General features: G+C 38.1%; 2 protein-coding genes across 2 annotated transcripts in view; one reads left to right on the top strand and one right to left on the bottom strand.

Moving 5' to 3' along the window:
* ADAM18 (ADAM metallopeptidase domain 18) overlaps positions 1 to 17,871 on the top strand; it is a 171,485-nt gene that overhangs the window by 95,579 nt on the left and 58,035 nt on the right. Inside the window, exons 14-15 of the mRNA XM_049865504.1 lie at positions 4,813 to 4,996; positions 9,255 to 9,350. Coding sequence (XP_049721461.1) covers positions 4,813 to 4,996; positions 9,255 to 9,350 — 280 coding nt within the window. The remainder of the gene's footprint in view (positions 1 to 4,812; positions 4,997 to 9,254; positions 9,351 to 17,871) is intronic.
* Positions 15,613 to 16,584, bottom strand: LOC126065750 (pyrroline-5-carboxylate reductase 2-like). Its single transcript, XM_049866184.1, has one exon. The coding sequence runs from the start codon at positions 16,576 to 16,578 to the stop codon at positions 15,616 to 15,618; it is 963 nt and encodes a 320-aa protein (XP_049722141.1). The 5' UTR covers positions 16,579 to 16,584; the 3' UTR covers positions 15,613 to 15,615.

The following is a 17,871-nucleotide window of genomic DNA, read 5'->3' as shown; positions in this document are numbered from 1 at the left end:
TCAGCATAACTTGACCAAGGCAAAGGAAGACAATTAAAGAAACATAAGAAAAAAAGAAAAAGAGGCAATCACAATAAATACTACAGCATATATAATGCAACAACTACAGTAAAAACAAATAATAATTTACGAGCAGATACATAAGCAAGTATGTATGCTGAATAGGGGAAGGGGGGCTTATAGGAGTATACATACAAGATTTGGGTGTGGATATTTTTGCATACATATTTGTACATACAACATGTATACTCATATATACATGTAACAGCACAAAGGGGTTACAGTCATAGGTGTCTCCTAGACACACCCAAACACCTTGAGGAACTGAGTTACTGGGGATGAGGACTGGGTGCCATGGTCTCGGGGAACATCTAAATCAATTGGCATAACAGTTTATAAAGAAAATGCTTTGCATCTTACTTTGATGAGTAAGGGGTCTTAAAAGCTTGCAAATGACCATCTAAGATAACATCCATTGGAACCGTCTCATGCACAGCAAAGGAGAAGGAAGAAAGGCATAACACAAGGAAAATGTTAGTCCAAAGGACTAAGGGACCATATGAACCACAGCCTCCACCAGCCTGAGTCCAGAAGAACTAGATGGTACCCAGCTACCACCACCAACGTCACTGACAGGGATCACAATAGACAGCCTGGGCAGAACAGGAGAAAATTGTAGAACAAAATTCTAATTCACAAAAACGACCAGACTTACTGGTCTGACAGAGACTGGAGGAACCCCTGGCAATGGCCCCCTGACGGCTGAAGTTCATCTTTCAGCCAAAGATTAGACAAGCCTATAAAAAAAACATTGACACTTGTGTGGAATGTGCTTCTTAGATCAATCAACCATACAGGTCAAAATGGGCAACACCTTGCCAAAAGCGAAGTTGAGAAGGCAGAAAAGGACAGGAAAACTGGATACACGGAAATAGGGAACCTAGGATGTAAAGGGAGAGTGCTCACATGTTGCAGGGATTGCAACCAATGTCACAAAACAATTTGTATATAAATTTTTTAATGAGAAGCTAAGTTGTGCTGTAAACTTTCAGTTAAAACCCAAACCACCAAAAAAAAAAAAAAAAGAAGAACAAAATGCTCAAGGCAGACATTCTTTACTAGTTAAACTAAGCTACTATTTGGTTTTAAGAAGACCTCAGGGGATAGTTTTGATTTAAAGTCTAAAGATTATCTCAGAGCAATAGTTTTGGGGGTTCATCAGGCCTCCATAGCTCTAGAAAGTCTGCATTTCATGAGATCTTGAAATTCTATTCTATATTTTCCCCCTTTTGGTCACGATTCTTCTATAGAATCTTTGAACAAAATGTTCAGTAATGGTAGCCGGGCATCATTCAGTTCTTCTGGTCTCATGGCAAAGGGCACAGTTTTGCATGGAGGCAATTAGCCACACATTCCATTTCCTACTTCTATTTCTGACTCTCAATCTTACTCTGATAGCTCATTTATTTTTTTTTATTGAATAATACTCCATTGTATGGATATACCAAAATGTATCCATTCACCTATTGAAGGACATCTTGGTTGCTTTCGAGATTTGGCTGTTGTAAATATTTGTGTGAAGAGTTTTTTTTGTGTGTGTATTGACTTAAGTTTTCAATTCATTTGATGAAATACCTAGGAGTGTGATGGCTGGATCATATGGTAAGCCTATCTTTACGCTCTAGATCTTCCAAATATTTTCTTGGATTTATATCTAAGTATTACATTTATTTTGATGCTAATGTAGCTGATGGCGTGTTTTAATTTCAAATTCCAGTTGTTTATTGGTGGTTTTTAGGAAAGCAGTTGGCTTTCGTGCACAAATCTTGTAACCCACAACCTTGCTATAATTGCAAGGATTTTTGTCATGATCGTATCTTCTGCAAACAAAGACAGTTTTATACTTTCCTTCCCCAATCTATATAACTTATTTAACTAGCTAGAACTAGTACGATGTCAAGTTAGAGGGAACTTCTTTGTCTTCTTCCCAATCATTGGGGAAAGCAACTATTTTTCCACAATTGAGTATGATGCCAGTTGTAGGTTTTCTGTCCAAATTCATTATCAAGTCGAGGATGTTCCCCTCTACTGCTAGTTTCATGAGAGCATTTTTCATGAATGGGTGTTGGATTTTGTCAAATTCTTTACATCTATTGATATAATTATATGATTGCTCTTCTTTAGGCTGTCGATGTAATGAATTACGTTAATTGATCTTTGAATATTGAGCCACCCTCACATACCTGAAATAAATCTGACTGGGTTGTAGTACATAATTCTTTTCACACGTTCTTGGATTTGATTTGCTAATATTCTGTTGAGGATTTTTACATCTATGTTTATGAGAAATAAATACTGGTCTGTAGTTTTGCTTCCTAGTGATGTCATTGTGTGGCTTTGATATTAAGGTAATGCTGACCTTATAGAATGAATTAGGAAGTGCTTCCCTCTGCTTCCATTTTTCTGGAAGAGATCGTAGAGAATTGATATTATTTCTTCTTTAAAGGTTTAGTAAAATTCACCAATGTAACCATCTAGTCCTAGTGCTTTCTGTTTTGGAAGGTTGTTAATTGTTGATTCAATTTCTTTAATTGATCTAGATCTATTTTTCCTTGTATGAGTTTTGGTAGATCATGTCTTTCAAGGGATTTGTCCATTTTATCTAATTTATCAAATTTGTGGACATAGAGTTGTTCATAGTATTTCTTTATTATCTTTTTATTCCATGGGATCAGTTGTGATAACTTCTCTTTCATTTCTGATATTAGTGATTTGTGTCTTCTCTCTCTCTCTCTTCTTCACTACACTGACTACAGCATTATCAGTTTTATTGATTTTTTTCCAAGGAACCAACGTCTGTTTTTGTTGATTTTCTCCATTAATTTTCTGTTTTCAGTTTCATTGGATTCAATTTGCTTTTCTTTTTGAGTTTCCTAAGCGATGGCAGTGGGTTTTTTTAAGGTATAGAAGCTTAGATTACTGATTTTAGGTTTCTCTTCTTTTATAATATATGCTACAGATGTACCTCTATGGACTGTTTTTGTTTCATCCCACACTCATTTTCATTTAGTTCAAAATATTTTTTTAATCTTTCTCGATACTTCTTTGATTCATGTCATGTGTTATTTATAATTGTGTTCGTTAACCTCTAGATTTTTTGAGATTTTAGCTATAATTCTGTTACTGATTTCTAGTATAATTCTGTTGTGGTCTGAAAGCATACTTTGTATTATTTCTATTTTTTTTAATTTAAGGCATGTTTTATGGCCCAGCGCTGTCTATTTTTTTTAAACCCAGTTTTGCACTAACAGGTATCAGTACGCAAATTTTGCAGCTCTGTGGATGAGTGTGGACTGCAAAAACAGAATAATTTTATGCCTACTAAAGCAAAGTAGTTTAAAGTAATAGAGAAAATTAACTTAAGTAATGTTATTCCTTTTGATGTTCCTCCAGTATTCCCTTTTTTGTGCCATTACAAATTGCTGTGTCGGCGAAAACTAATGCATTCTCTTGGTTCTTAGACACTCCCAACACTGGAACCTTAACAGTTATATATTTCTTTCTAATGGAGGCTCAGGACATAACCCAGGACTTTTGTCATCTCAGACTTAGCTGTTTTGGTATTAATGTATTGGTATTTGGTTTCAGACATGATTGTCTAGAGTGTCACTGCCTAACAGAAATAAAACAAGATCCACATATGTAATTTGAAATTTTCTAGTAGCTACATTAAAAATTTTTTAAAATTACAATCATATATGTTAATAATATGTTTTTATTTAACCCAATATATCCCACAAATTATTATTTCGACACATAATCAATTTAAAAATTGGTAATTGGATTTGTTATGTACATTTTCTTTTTTCATGTGGATTGAATATGGGCTATGGGAGAAAGAAAATAGTTCAGGAACGTATCACTATTATCAACCTGAGCTTCTAGAAGAATGTAGTTGTCAGCAATGGAGAACAGTGAAAATATAAGACTTGGGTGAGAAGAAGAGGAATTCAGTATTGTACATGTTATATTTGAAATGTCTACTAAATATCTATTAGACCTGTATCAGACATTCTGCTGGAAATACAGCTGTGAATATGAAAATAAAGGCTTTCATGGAACTTATATTTTAGTGCAAAATTTATGTCATATAAAATAAATTTTTAGATGCAAATTATTGATAAATAAATCTATTTTTAAATGATGCTAAAGTCCTATGTAGAAAAGTAAATATGGAAAGTGAAAGGAGAGTGTGGGATATTGTTACCAAGAAAAATCTCTCTAAGAGGTATCATTTGAGCAGACATCTGACTGAAATAAGGGAAGGAACCTTTTGAATACTGGATATATGAGAAAAGGGCATACCAGGTAGAGAGGATAGGAAAGAGTATACACACACACACACCACGTATATATATACTGTGTGTGTATATGGATGTGGTCGGTATGAGTCGAAATCGACTTGACAGCAATGGGTTTGGTTTTTGGTATATATATATGTGTATATATACCGTATGTAGTATATGTATTATACGTAAAATACCATTGCTTTCTTGAAGAAAAGTATATTTTCAACCCAATATTTTTTAGAGAATGTTAAAGATAAGCAATGCTAAAATTAAAATTTAATTAAATTTTACTTAATTCTATTTTTTTTATGGGGCAAGCTATTTCATTTTAAACATTCTTGCTGTTCATATAATTATGTATGGGGTCTCCATGACTTGGAATCGATGGAACAGCAGCTGGTATTGTTTAGATTTGATTTTGTTAGACATATTTATTTTCCTGAGGAATATTATTTTATTTTAGGCGTTCCAGTGGCATAAAGATTTTTAGCAACTGTAGCATGCATGACTATACACATTTTGTTTCAAAATTTGAGCCTAAATGTCTTCAGAACGTTTTACATTTGCAACCATTGTACAAAAATCAACCAGTGTGTGGTAATGGGATTTTGGAACCTAATGAAGAATGTGACTGTGGCAGTGAGGAAGTAAGTAATAAAATTGAAATTTGAGCAGAGTTTTTATGCATCTGATTGTCATAGTATGGAATAATATGTGCAGCTATGTTTTCAATATATAATAGAGATGTGAGGATGAAGATAAGATACTTCTTGAATTTAGAAGATAATTAAGTCCTGAAGACTTGGTTATGCAAACTGTTCACAATTATGCCAGGAGATACCTTTTCAATATATGGGCTAAGTGAATTCTTTTTAATTCACAACTCAGTCCGTAACTCATCTGACGTTATTCTCTGTGTTCTCTATAAATTCCCCCTGAACTCAGTTTAAATTTTCCTGTGGCATGCAAGAATGTCCAAACATTATAATTACCTTCTCTAAATCATTCAGAAACCTTCCTTCATATCCAAGTTTCTCCATGACTAAAATGGTCCTATGTGCTCATTTCTAAATATAGATACACAGTCTATTATAGTTATACTAACAAGCCCTGTTTGCACAATGGTTAAAGCAATCGGCTGCTAACTGAAATGTTGGTGGTTCAAACCCATTAGCCTGTCTACTTCCGTAAAGATTACAGTCTGGAAACCCTATGGGACCATTCTACTCTGTCCTATAGGGTCACTATGAGTCAGAATTGACTTGATGGCAATTTGCCGATTTGGCTTTTTTTGGTATAGTTACACTAACCAAATATACAATACACACTGTTCCCAAACAGGTAGGACCACATGCTCACTCTATTATAAATGTCAGTTTTTTAATGATATTTAGCAACATCCTTCTATATAAATAAAACAGCTTCTTTATGATTACTCCCTACCTGTTACATGAATTTCTTATTCCCCTCTAAAAATAGCTGATCATTACATATTCACAGATTATTAAATCCTTAAAAGTCCTTGCATTGTTGGGGAGCTCAGTTTTAGCTTTCTTCTATAGACTAGGGTTGATAGTTGGAGGTGTCGTTATAAACCTGGGATCCCTGATGTCACTAGAGATCTTGGACTCGAATAGAATAGAGTGGAGTGGAGTGGAGTGGAGTGGATTGGAGTGGAGTGGAGTGGAATGGAATGGAATGAATAGGCCAAATGACAGCACTTAACCATAACAGTCGAGGTGGGTGTAATTAGCATAGTGGGAAGTGGGTTAGAGATGGCATCTAAGGTCCTTGATGTGCATGAATACGGCTAAGAAAGTGACGGCTAAAAGACATCTATCTGAGTAATCAGCGATGATGTTGCTTGACATGTAGAACTAAAAATTAAGGAAGTAAGCAGAGAACTGGGGCCAGCTGCTACAAACAGCAAATCACAGTCATTTGCCCTGGTGGTGCAGTCATTAAAGTGCTCGGGTGCTAACCAGAAAGTCGGCAGTTTGAACCCACCAGCAGCTCCGCAGGAGAAAGATGTGGCAGTCTGCTTCTGTACAGATTTACATACTTGGAAACACTTTGGGGGCTGTTCTACTCTGTCCTATAGAGTTCCCATGAGCCTGAATCGACTCAACAGCAATGGTTTTTTTTTGGCTGAATATCTATATATAAGTCAGCTCTCCCAGCCAGAGCTCATTGTTTAAATAAAGGATAAGATTCTGCAATCACTTAGGAATGGTGTAACAGCTATTTCCTCAGTTCCTCCCTCAAAGTGACTTACAGTCATTTACATGTACACTGCGGAATGGGGAGTACTTGGATCTTTACAAGAGTGTTGGATACAGAATCTGTGCTCATAGTGCTCATGTGGAAGAACTCAAAACATCATCATGGTTAGAGTGATGGTATAGAGATTCAGTGATAACTGGAGACTTGGAAAAAATTATCTCACAGGCTGTTCTAATGGACCTGTGGTCACAATCTGTGGTAATTTCTTCAGTCCCTGAGTGCGAAATTGCTATGGATATACTTAAAAGTTGACAGACTCACATTGTTCCCTGAAGGATAGGAGATACCCAGTGGAAACATTTGCAAATTCCTGGATAGAAATTAAGATGTAATATTAGGTCCTTGGGTTGCACAAACAGTTTGCTCTCCTCTACTGACTTAAAGGTTGGCTGTTTGAACCCACCCAGTGGAACTGTGAAAGAAAAACCTGGAGGTCTACTTTTGTAAAGGTTATAGCCAAGAAAATCCTATAGAGTAATACTACTCCGTAACGTAAGGAGTCATTATGTGTCAGAATTGACTCAACAGCAATGGGTTTGTTTTTGGTTTTAATATATCCTGGGTCAAAGAAATCAGAAAGGAAAATAGAATGTAATTTGAACTGTATACAAATGAGATGAAATTAAAATGCAGATCATTACAGCACTATTGGATTCAGAATCTTTGCTGACAGTGCTGACAACAGAGAACCCAAAACTCTAACATGGTTAGAGTGGTGGTCTGTGGAAGCTAGGTGATAACTGGAGTCCTGGAAAACATTCATCTCCAGTGCGTCCAAAGAATCTGTGGACCCAATCTGAAATGAAAATGAAACACAACATATAAAAATCTGTGTAATACCATTAAAGCAGTAGGGGGAATTTACAGCCTCAAATGTTTGTATTAAAATAGAAAAAAAAATTTTTTTTTTAAATAGAAGAAAGGTCTCAAATCAATGTACAGCGCACATTCTTCATTCTTTCAATTTTTATATGAAACATTTATCAAAACCACAATATGTTGATACATCCCAACAAATATCAAAAGACCTAGGTCATACAGAATTGACTCTCTTATTATCATGGAATTAATTTATTAATCAAAGAAAAATAATTGTAAAAATTTCAAATTAAGCAAATTTCTACCGAATAAAAAAAAAAAAAGAATAAAGTAGGGTCAAAAAAAGAAACTGAAATAGAACTTTAAAAATACTTTGATTTAAGTGATAATAAAAATGCAGTATATCAAATATTGTTGGATGCAGTGCTCGGAGAGATATTTAAACTCTAAATGGCTATAGCAGAAAAAAGGGAAGATTTATAATTGATTATATAATTTAAATATCATCATTAGATTTTTGTATTAATGCTACTTTAGCCTCTAAAAATGAGATGGAACATAATTGATTATCTAATCTTCCATATCATAAAGATTAAAATCAAAACCTCAAACTAAAGCCAAAGCAGATGGAAGGAAAGATATAAAAAAGATCAAACATAGATAAAATAGGAAGAAGACACATTATGAAGAAAAAAACCCAAAAAGCCAAATGTTGGTTCTTTAAGGAAAAAAAATGAAATAAAATTGATAAGCCCCTAGTAACACTATCGAAGGGAAATAAAGCAAACAATTCAAATTTCAACAAAGCAGTAATGAAAGATGGGAGCATTACTATAGCTCTTACAGATATTTAAAAATGGTAAGATGATATTTTAAGAGAATATTACAAACAACCTTGTACCAGTATATCTGGCAACGTAGATGAAATGGACAAATTCATTGAAACAAAGTTTACAAAAACTAGCACAAGTAGACAGATCATAGAGAAATTCTTTTTATGAAATCCAGAACAGCCAGTTGAAGAACTAATTAAGCAAATGAGAATTCAGAATCATGTTGAATGTAGAACACGAGAAAAAAAAAGTAATAGCATTGTGACTCCTGGTTTCTTGTCTAACGTGTAAAGAGCTTAGAAGTCATCACTGTCATCCTCACAACAAGAACAAAGCTGAAAAACTGAAAATCAACCATTCTTCATAGATCTATCAGAGAATCAAAGTCAAAGAGCAGACCACTACCCCCAAAATTGTAGATAGAGCAAATACAGAGAATCACAGCTCACACAGAGGGAAGACCTTTGCTGGAGCCAGCATCAGATAGAAATACTTAAAGGGTAGTTGACTAAATGCGGGAGACTGAGCGTGGACTACCCTGAGAGATAAAAACTCCTGAAAAAACATAATTTTTGTTATATTTATTGCCTAACTTTAACTTCATGCCTGAAGCGAAACTTAACTAAACAAATCAGCTGGAATAAGGCATTGGAGAAGGTTTGAATTTCTCCTGGAAAGTCTATTTTTTTTAAAGGTCGTATTTCCAAGTTGTTAATTTATGAGCTAAATACTAAATAATTTAGCTAATAACCGTTATTGATTGCTATTTTAAACATTATTTCTTTAGTTATTACAGTTACATGTACCTTTGAATATTCTAACAATAGTAAAATAAAAAAAGCTTCATTGCATATATTGTGTAATTGAAAGGAAACCTGAATACAAGAGGATATTAAGTAGAAGCTGAGATTAAAAAACAAGCGCTCATAAGTGCTTGACCGGAATAGTATTTCTTCTTGTAAAATTACAGGAATGCCAATTTAAAAACTGCTGTGATTACAACACATGTAAGCTGAAAGGCTCAGTAGAATGTGGATCGGGAGCGTGCTGTACTTCAAAATGTGAGGTAAGTTTCTGATTTTTATGAAAAGGGAATTGAGCTACGATAATAGAAGCTTGTATTCACTGAACCACGTTGAATTGATAGAAATAACATAGAAGGAATTGAGTGAAATAGAACACAGGGTACAGGAACAAGCACATGTATACAAAGAAATGAACCATAAAATAAGGAAGGCATTTCCGGTTGGTACTAATTAGTCTATAGAGCTGAGATCGCAAAGTTGATTGTGCACTAAATTGTCAAACAAAAAGGGGAATAAACATATATTTCACTATATTAAAAATGAAAATTAGAAACTATTAAAAAGTCATGGTCAAAAATGATAAATGATTAATTGTGAAAAAAATGTAGCATAAATGGAAAACAAAATGTGTAGCATACAGAACATACGACAAACTCCCACAATTAATTAAAAAAAAAAATTTTTTTTTTTAAGTAAAAGGCAAATCACAGACACACACACACACACACAGAGAGGAAAAAGGCCTGTCGTAGCAATTTACAACAAAGAAAAGTACATGTGTTTAATGTGCATACCGACCATTTGCAGTAATTAAGGCAAACATAAATAAAGACAACAATGCAATATTATTCAGCAGCTATCCAAATGGCAATTTTTAAAAACAATGTCAAGTGTTGGCTAAGAAGTAGGGATAGAGGTTTCTTAAGTATAGCTGTAGAATTTTGCATTTCTGTGTAGTCCCTCTGCAGCCCTGGTGGCACAGTGGTTTAAGACCTCGGCTGCTGACCAAAAGGCCTGCAGTTTGAAGCCACCAGCCAGTCCTTGGAAACCCTATGGGGCAGTTCTACTCTGTCCTGTAAGGTCGCTATGAGTCAGAACTGACTCGACGGCAATGGGTATAGTCCCCCTGGTGAGCGATATTCCCGTATGTATTTTAATAGAATATATATTATCATCAAGACAATATCAATTATCATCGGTTTCCTTCTTGTGTGTGTATCTAGAAACATGCACATGCATGGAAAGCTTGGGAACAAATATTAACCACGGATTTTTGTTTTGCAATAGCAAAAAATAGAAACAAACTAAGTATCTGTTCGTATTGGAATGGTTTCAATATTATATATATGGTATAAGAGTTAATAAATATGAACTAAAAATTCATGCACTACTGTGTCCTGTAGGGTCGCTATGAGTCGGAGTTAACTTGGTGGCGACAGATTCTTTTGGTTTAATAGGTGTGAAGTAGTATTTTACTGTGTTTTGAATTTGTGTTTTCCTAATGACTAATGATGTATTTTTTCTCTCTTTTTTTGATTTTTATTGTGCTTTAAGTGAAAGTTTGCAAATCGAGTCGGTCTCTCATATAAAAATTTATATACACCTTACTCTGTTCTCCTACTTGCTCTCCCCCCAATAAGATAGCACACTCCCTCACTCCATTCTCTAACTTCGTGTCCATTCAGCCAGCTTCTGACCCCCTCTGCCCTCTCATCTCCCCTTCAGACAGGAGCTGCCCACATAGTCTCATGTGTCTACTTGCGCCAAGAAGCTCACTTTCACTAGGATCATTTTCTATCCCATAGGGTGGGTTTTGGGTGGGTTAGCCCAGTCCAATCCCTATCTGAAGGGTTGGCTTTGGGAATGGTTCCTGTCTTGGCCTAACAGAAGGTCTGAGGACCATGACCTCCGGGGTCCTTCCAGTCTCAGACAGACCACTAAGTCTGGTGTTTTTAAGAGAATTTAAGGTCTGCATCCCACTGCTCTCCTCTTCCCTCAGGGGTTCTCTGTTGTGTCGCCTGTCAGGGCAGTCATTGATTGTAGCCGGGCACCATCTAGTTCTTTTGGTGAATTTTTCCATCTAAGATCATAGTATATATTTCCATTTTTAAAGTCTTATTTTTTCTTTCATCAGTGTTTTGAAGTTTGCATAACAGAACTGTTGCATAAAATTTGAAAAAATGTGTACCTGAGTATTTTATATATATTCACGTACTGTTGAAAATGTACTTTTTAAATTGTGCTTTAGGTGAAAGTTTGCAGCGCAAGATAATTTCTCATTCAGAAATGTATACACGTGTTGTTTTGTGACATTGGTTGCAATCCCCACAATGTGACAGCGTGCTCCCCCTTTGAACCCCCCAGTTTCCCTGTGTCCATTCGTTCAGTTCCTGTCCCTTCTTGCCTTCTCATCCTGCTTTTGGACAGAAGCTGCCCATTTGGTATCCTATATTTGATTAAGCTAAGAAGCATGAAATACGTTCCTCACTTATGTTATTTTTTTGTTTTATAGACCTGTCTAATCTTTGGCTAAAAAGTGGGCTTTGGGAATGGTTTCTGTTTTGGGTTAGCAGAGCGTACAGAGGCCATAGACTAGGGGGTTCCTCCAGTCTCTTTTAAACCAGTAAGTCTAGTCTTTTTATGTGACTTTGAATTCTGTTCTACATTTTTCTCCTGCTTGTCCAGGACTGTCTGTTATGATCCCTGTCAGGCAGTCATTGGCGGTAGCTGAGCACCATCTAGTTCTTCTGGTCTCAGGTTGGTGCACTCTCTGGTTCGTGTGGTCCTTTAGTCCTTTGGGCTATATATTTTCCTTGTGTCTTTGGCTTTCTTCCTTCTGCTTTGCTATAGGTGGATGGGACCTATAGATATATCTTAGATGGCCACTCCCAGGCTTTTAAGACCCCAGATGCTACTCACCAAAATGGGATATAGAGCATTTTCTTTATAAACTATGTTAAGTCACTTGACCTAGATGTTTCCCAAGGCTATGGTCCTCAGGCCCCAGCACCAGCTGCTCAGTCCTCAAAGTGTTTGGATGTGTCTGTGAAACTTCTATGCTATTGCTTTGGTCCAGTTGTGCTGACTTCCCCTAGATTGTGTGTTGTAATTACCCTTCACTGAGGTTGACACTTGTCTACTATCTAGTTAGTCATTTTCTCTCCTCCTCCCTCTCCACCTTTGTAACCATCAAAGAATGTTTTTTTTTTTTCCTGTGTGTAAGCCTTTTCTTGAGTTCTTATAACAGTGGTGTCATACAACATTTGTCCTTTTGTGACTGGCTTATTTCACTCACCATAATGTCCTCCATGTTCATCCATGTTGCGAGATGTTTTGTGGTTTCATCTTCATTCTTTCTCATTGAATAGTATTCCATTATGGGTATGTACCATAATTTGTTTATCCATGCATCTGTTGATGGACATTTAGGTGGTTTCCATCTTTTTGCTATTGTGAATATTGCTGCAGTGACCATGGGTGTGCATATGTCTATTCGTGTGATGGCTCTTTTGTTATATTCCTAGGAATGGGATTCCTGGATTGTATGGTATTTGTATTTCTAGCTTTTTAAGGGAGCACCATATTGTTTTCCAAAGTAGTTGTACAATTTTGCATTCCCACCAGCAGTACGTAAGAGTTCCAGTCTCCCCACAACCTCTCCAACATTTGTTACTTTTTGTTTTTTGGATTAGTGCCAGCATTGTTGGGGAGAGATGGTATCTCAGTGTAGTTTTGATTTGCATTTCTCTAATGGCTAATGATCGTGAGCATTTCCTCATGTGTTTGTTATCCACGTGAATGTTTTCTTTGATGAAGTGTCTGTTTGTATCATTTGCCCATTTTTTAATTCAATTATTTGTCTATTTTTTGTTGAGAGGTTGCAGTGTCTTGTAGATTTTAAAGACTAGACCCTTATCGGATATGTCATAGTGAAAATAATTTTTTTCCCAGTCTGTAGGTTCTTTTTACTCTTTTGGTGAAGTCTTTTGATGAGCACAAGTGATATTTAGGAGCTCCCAGTTACCTAGTTTCTCTTCTGGTGTTTCAGCATTGTTAGTTATGGTTTGTACAGCATTTATGCCGTGTGGGCCCCTAGCATTATCCCTAATTTTTCTTCCATGATCTTTATCGTTTTAGATTTTATATTTAGGTCTTTGATCCAGTTTCAGTTAGTTTTTGTGTATGGTGTGAGGTATGGGTCCTGTTTTATTTTTTTACAGATGGATATTAAGTTATGCCAGTGCCATTTGTTAAAGACACTGTCTTTTCTCTATTTAATGGACTTTGGGCTTTGTCAGATCTCAGCTGCTCGTAGGTACATGGACTTACGTCTGGGTTCTCCATTCTGTTCCACTGGTCTATGTATCTGTTGTTGTACCAGTACCAGGTTGTTTTGACTACCATGGCTGTATAATAGGTTCTAAAATCAGGTGATGTGAGGCCTCCTACTTTGTTTTTCTTCAGTAATGCTTTACTTATCTGGGGTCTTTTCCTTTTCCATAAAAAGTTGGTGATTTGTTTTTCCATCTTGTTACAAAATGCTGCTGGAATTTGGATCAGGATTCCATTGTATCTGTAGATCACTTTAGGTAGAATTGACATTTTCACAATGTTGAGTCTTCCTACCCATGTTGTTGTTTTGTTGTTAGGTGCCATCGAGTCAGTTCCAACTCATAGCGACCCTATGCACAACAGAACGAAACACTGCCTGGTCCTGCGCCGTTCTTACAGTCATTGTTATATGTTTCTACTTACGTAGGTCTCTTTAGGTTCCTGTAGTAGTGTTTTGTAGTTTTCTTTGTATAGGTCTTTTACGTTCCTAGTTAGATTTATTCCTAAGTACTTTATCTCTTTGGGGGCTATTGTAAATGGTATTGATTTGGTGATTTCCTTTTTGAAGTTCTCTTTGTTGGTGTAGAGGAATCCTACCGATATTTGTATGTTAATCTTGTTTCCTGCAACTTTGCTGAAATCTTCTATTAGTTCCAGTAGTTTTTTGTCGATTCTTTGGGGTTTTCTGTGTATAAGATGATGTCATCTGCAAATAGAGATACTTTACTTTTTCTTTACCAATCTGGATGCCCTTTATTTCTTTATCTAGCCTAATTCCTCTGGCTAGGACTTCCAGCACAACATTGAATAAGAGTGTTGATAACGGGCATCTTTGTCCGGTTCCAGTTCTTCAGGGGAGTGCTTTCAGTCTCTTTCTGATTAGAATGATGTTGGCTGTTGGCTTTGTATAAATGCCCTTTATTATGTTGAGGAATTTCCCTTCTATTCCTATTTTGCTTAGAGTTTTTATCAATAATGGCTGTTGCGTTTTGTCAAATGCCTTTTCTGTACCTATTGATAAGATCATGTGGTTCTTTTGTTTTATTTATGTGGTGGGTTACATTTATTGATTTTCTAAATATTGAACCATCCCTACATACCTGATATGAATCCCATGAGGTCATGATAAGTTATTTTTTTGATATGTTGTTGAATTTTATTAGCTAGAATTTTGTTGAGGATTTTTGTGTCTATGTTCATGAGGGATATTAGTCTGTGTTTTTTTTTGTGGTGTCTTTGCCTGGCTTTGCCATCAGGGTAATGCTGGCTTCATAGAATGAGTATTGGAGTATTCCTTCATTTCTTATTTGGGTTATTTGCTTTCTCTCAAGTTTTTCTGTTGTCAGTGTGACCAATGAATGGTTTGTCCATTTTGTTGATCTTTTCAAAGAACCAGCTTGCGGTATTTTTTTTTTTTTTTTTTTTTTTTAGAAAAGCAAGAAAATAAAGCTTTATTAAAACAGCTAAATGTAACAGCTCTGAACAACACTTTTTAAACGGCACATCTATGGAGTAAGAGACACAAATAAAACCAAAACCAAACCTGTTGCCGTTAAGTCGATTCGTACTCATAATGACCCTACAGGACAGAGAACTAACTACCCCATAGGGTTTTCAAGGAGCGGCTGGTGGATTTGAGCTGCTGACCTTTTGGGTGGCAGCTATAGCTCTTAACCACAATGCCACCAGGGCTCCACACAAGGATAGTCTAATTGGGTACATTTCTGATCAACTGTGAAATTCTAAGTTGCTTACTTCTTTTCCTTTTATGAATTCAAAGAGAAAAATCCATACCACAGTTTCATCTCTCACTTCCTTGATTTGACATTGAAACTGACCCTGTATTGGGCTACAATGTACCCTAGTTAAAGTCCTCCCCAGACTTTCCTGTCTGGCTGGGGCTGAAGTCCAGCCTCTCTCTCTGCCAACACTGGAAGTGTGCAGGGTTACATCTGGCTTCCAGCAGCCACCACCCCTCTGGAGCATCTTTCCACATGGGACAGGACAGGTAACCAGTGCCGCTTATCAGAATGGGCTGATCTGAACAGGTTTAAGGAGGTTTTTATCACAAGAACCTGGAAGGTACCAGAGGCTGCCCCTGGCATACATGGCTGGGGACTGGGTGTGTATGTGTGGGTGGGACAAGGCCCCCTCAGCTGAGGGCCCTGGACCACAGAGCAGGTAGAGGCTGCCTTAGCCCTTCTTGCCTCCCAGGGCTGGGCTTCTTGTGAGGAGCGTCCTTGGGTTGGAGGGGGTCATCGTGGACACTGTGGACGATTCCTGCTTCACTCTGTCCAGGAGGGTCTTCTTGAGGGCAGCTGGGGAGATCTTTTCTTGGTCAGCCATGGACTGTAGCTCCCGTGTTCGGATGCAGGAGGCCTCAACGGCATTGATGAGCAGGGACCGGAAGCCCCCACTCTCCAAGAAGTGCAAGGCGTGGATGGTGGCACCCCCAGGGGAGCAAACATTGTCCTTGAGCTGGCCCGGGTGCTCCTCTGAATCCAGCAGCATCTTGGCAGCTCCCAGCAAGGCCTGGGCCCCTAGTCGGACTGCCAGTCGCTGTGGGAGGCCCATCTTCACCCCTCCATCAGCCAATGCATCCAGGGCCATGAAAGCATAGGCAGGACCACTGCCGCTGAGCCCCGTGACAGCGTCCATCAGGTCCTCCTCCACCTCGGTGCAGAAGCCCACGCTGCTCATGAGCTGCTCCAGGAGGCGCCCGTCCTCCACCAGGGCATGGGTGCCCGTGGCGTACACGGTGGCACCCTCCCGCACCACCACAGGCGTGTTGGTCATGCAGCCAATCACCTTGGGGGCCAACTGGAAAGCCATCAGCTTCTTCTCCATGGAGTTGATGGTGACACCGGCCGCACAGGAGACCACGATGTGCCTGTCCTTGACATCGGCTCCGATCTCATCCAGGATGAAGGCGATGATGTGTGGCTTCACCGCCAGGAACAGGACATCACTGTTGAGCACCGTCTCCTTGTTGCTGCGGGTCAGATGCACACCCAGCTTCCTGAGCGTCGACACCGTGGGCAGATCCACTTCGGGGGAGCTGGCTATTATCTTGTGAGCGGACAAGATGCCTGAGGCCGTGAAGCCGCGCGCCAGCGCACAGGCCGGCTGGCCAGCGCCGATGAAGCCCACGCTCATTGCCCCGGGCGCCTTGTCTCCTGGTCAGCCGCAGGAACCCTGGCAGCGCCGGCCCGGAGGTACTACCGGAAGGGCGGGGAGTGCGGGGACCCAGCAGGCAGTGCGGCCGAGGGAGCCGGAGCCAGCGAGTTCCGGGGCGTTTCCGGGTTGGGGTGGGGCTGGGCTCAGCCCGCGCGGGGCGCCAACACGGGAATACCCGCAGGGCCCCGACGCACCTTCAGCTTGCGGTATTTTTGGCTCTTTCAATTGTTTTTCTACTCTCTATTTCATTTATTTCTGCTCTAATCTTTATTATTTCCTTTCTTCTGGTACCTGAGGGCTTCATTTGCTTCTCTCTTTGTATTTGTTTGAGTTGTAGGGTTAATGTTTTGATTTTGGCCTTTTCTTCTTTTTTAATGTGTGTTCTTATTGCTATAAGTTGACTGCCAAGTCCTGCTTTTGCCGTGTCCCAAAGGTTTTGGTAAGATGTGTTTTTACTCTCATTTGATTTGACTATAACACAGTGGTTTTTAATCAAGGTGTTGTTCAGTTGCCATGTATTTGATTTCTTTCCTTGCTGTTTCTGTGATTGATTTCTGCTTTCAAGACATTAGGATCCGAGAAGATGCTTTGTATAATTTTGATGTTTTGGTTAAGGCTTGCATTGTGGCCTAAAATGTGACCTCTTCTGGAGTATGCTCCATCTGCCTTGGAAAAGAATGCATACTTTCTGCCGTTGGATGGAGTATATATGTCTATGAGATCAAGTTGTTTGATTGTGGCATTTAGATCTTCCGTATCCTTACTGAGTTTCTTTCTAGATGTTCTGTCCTTGGCCGAAAGTGGTATGTTAAAGTCCCCTATTATTATTTTGAAGCTGTTTATTTCTCTTTTCAATGCCGTTAGCTTTTTTTTTTTTTTTTTTATGTATTTTGGAGCCCTGTCATTGGGTGCATATATATTTATTATGGTTATGTCCTCTTGGTGTATTGACCTTTTAATCATTATATACTGTCCTTTATCCTTTATGGTGTATTTTTCCTTAAAGTCTGTTTTATCAGAGATTAGTATCGCCACTTCTGCTCTTTTTTGATTGTTTGCTTGATATACTTTTCCATCCTTTGAGTTTTAGTTTCTTTGTATCTTTGCATCTCTTGTAGACAGCACATAGATGGATCATGTTTTTTTTTATCCATTCTGCCACTCTGTCTCTTTATTGGTGTACCGTTCAGTGTAATTATTGATATATATGAATTTGCTGCTGTCTATTTTATTTTTTGTGGTATTGACAGTTTCTTTGTTCCACTTAATTTT

This window comes from Elephas maximus, chromosome 22 (genome assembly GCF_024166365.1).
Source record: "Elephas maximus indicus isolate mEleMax1 chromosome 22, mEleMax1 primary haplotype, whole genome shotgun sequence".
Taxonomy (NCBI): Eukaryota; Metazoa; Chordata; class Mammalia; order Proboscidea; family Elephantidae; genus Elephas; species Elephas maximus.
Note: the sequence above shows the minus strand (reverse complement) of the source record. Positions and strands in the feature narration are given on the sequence as shown.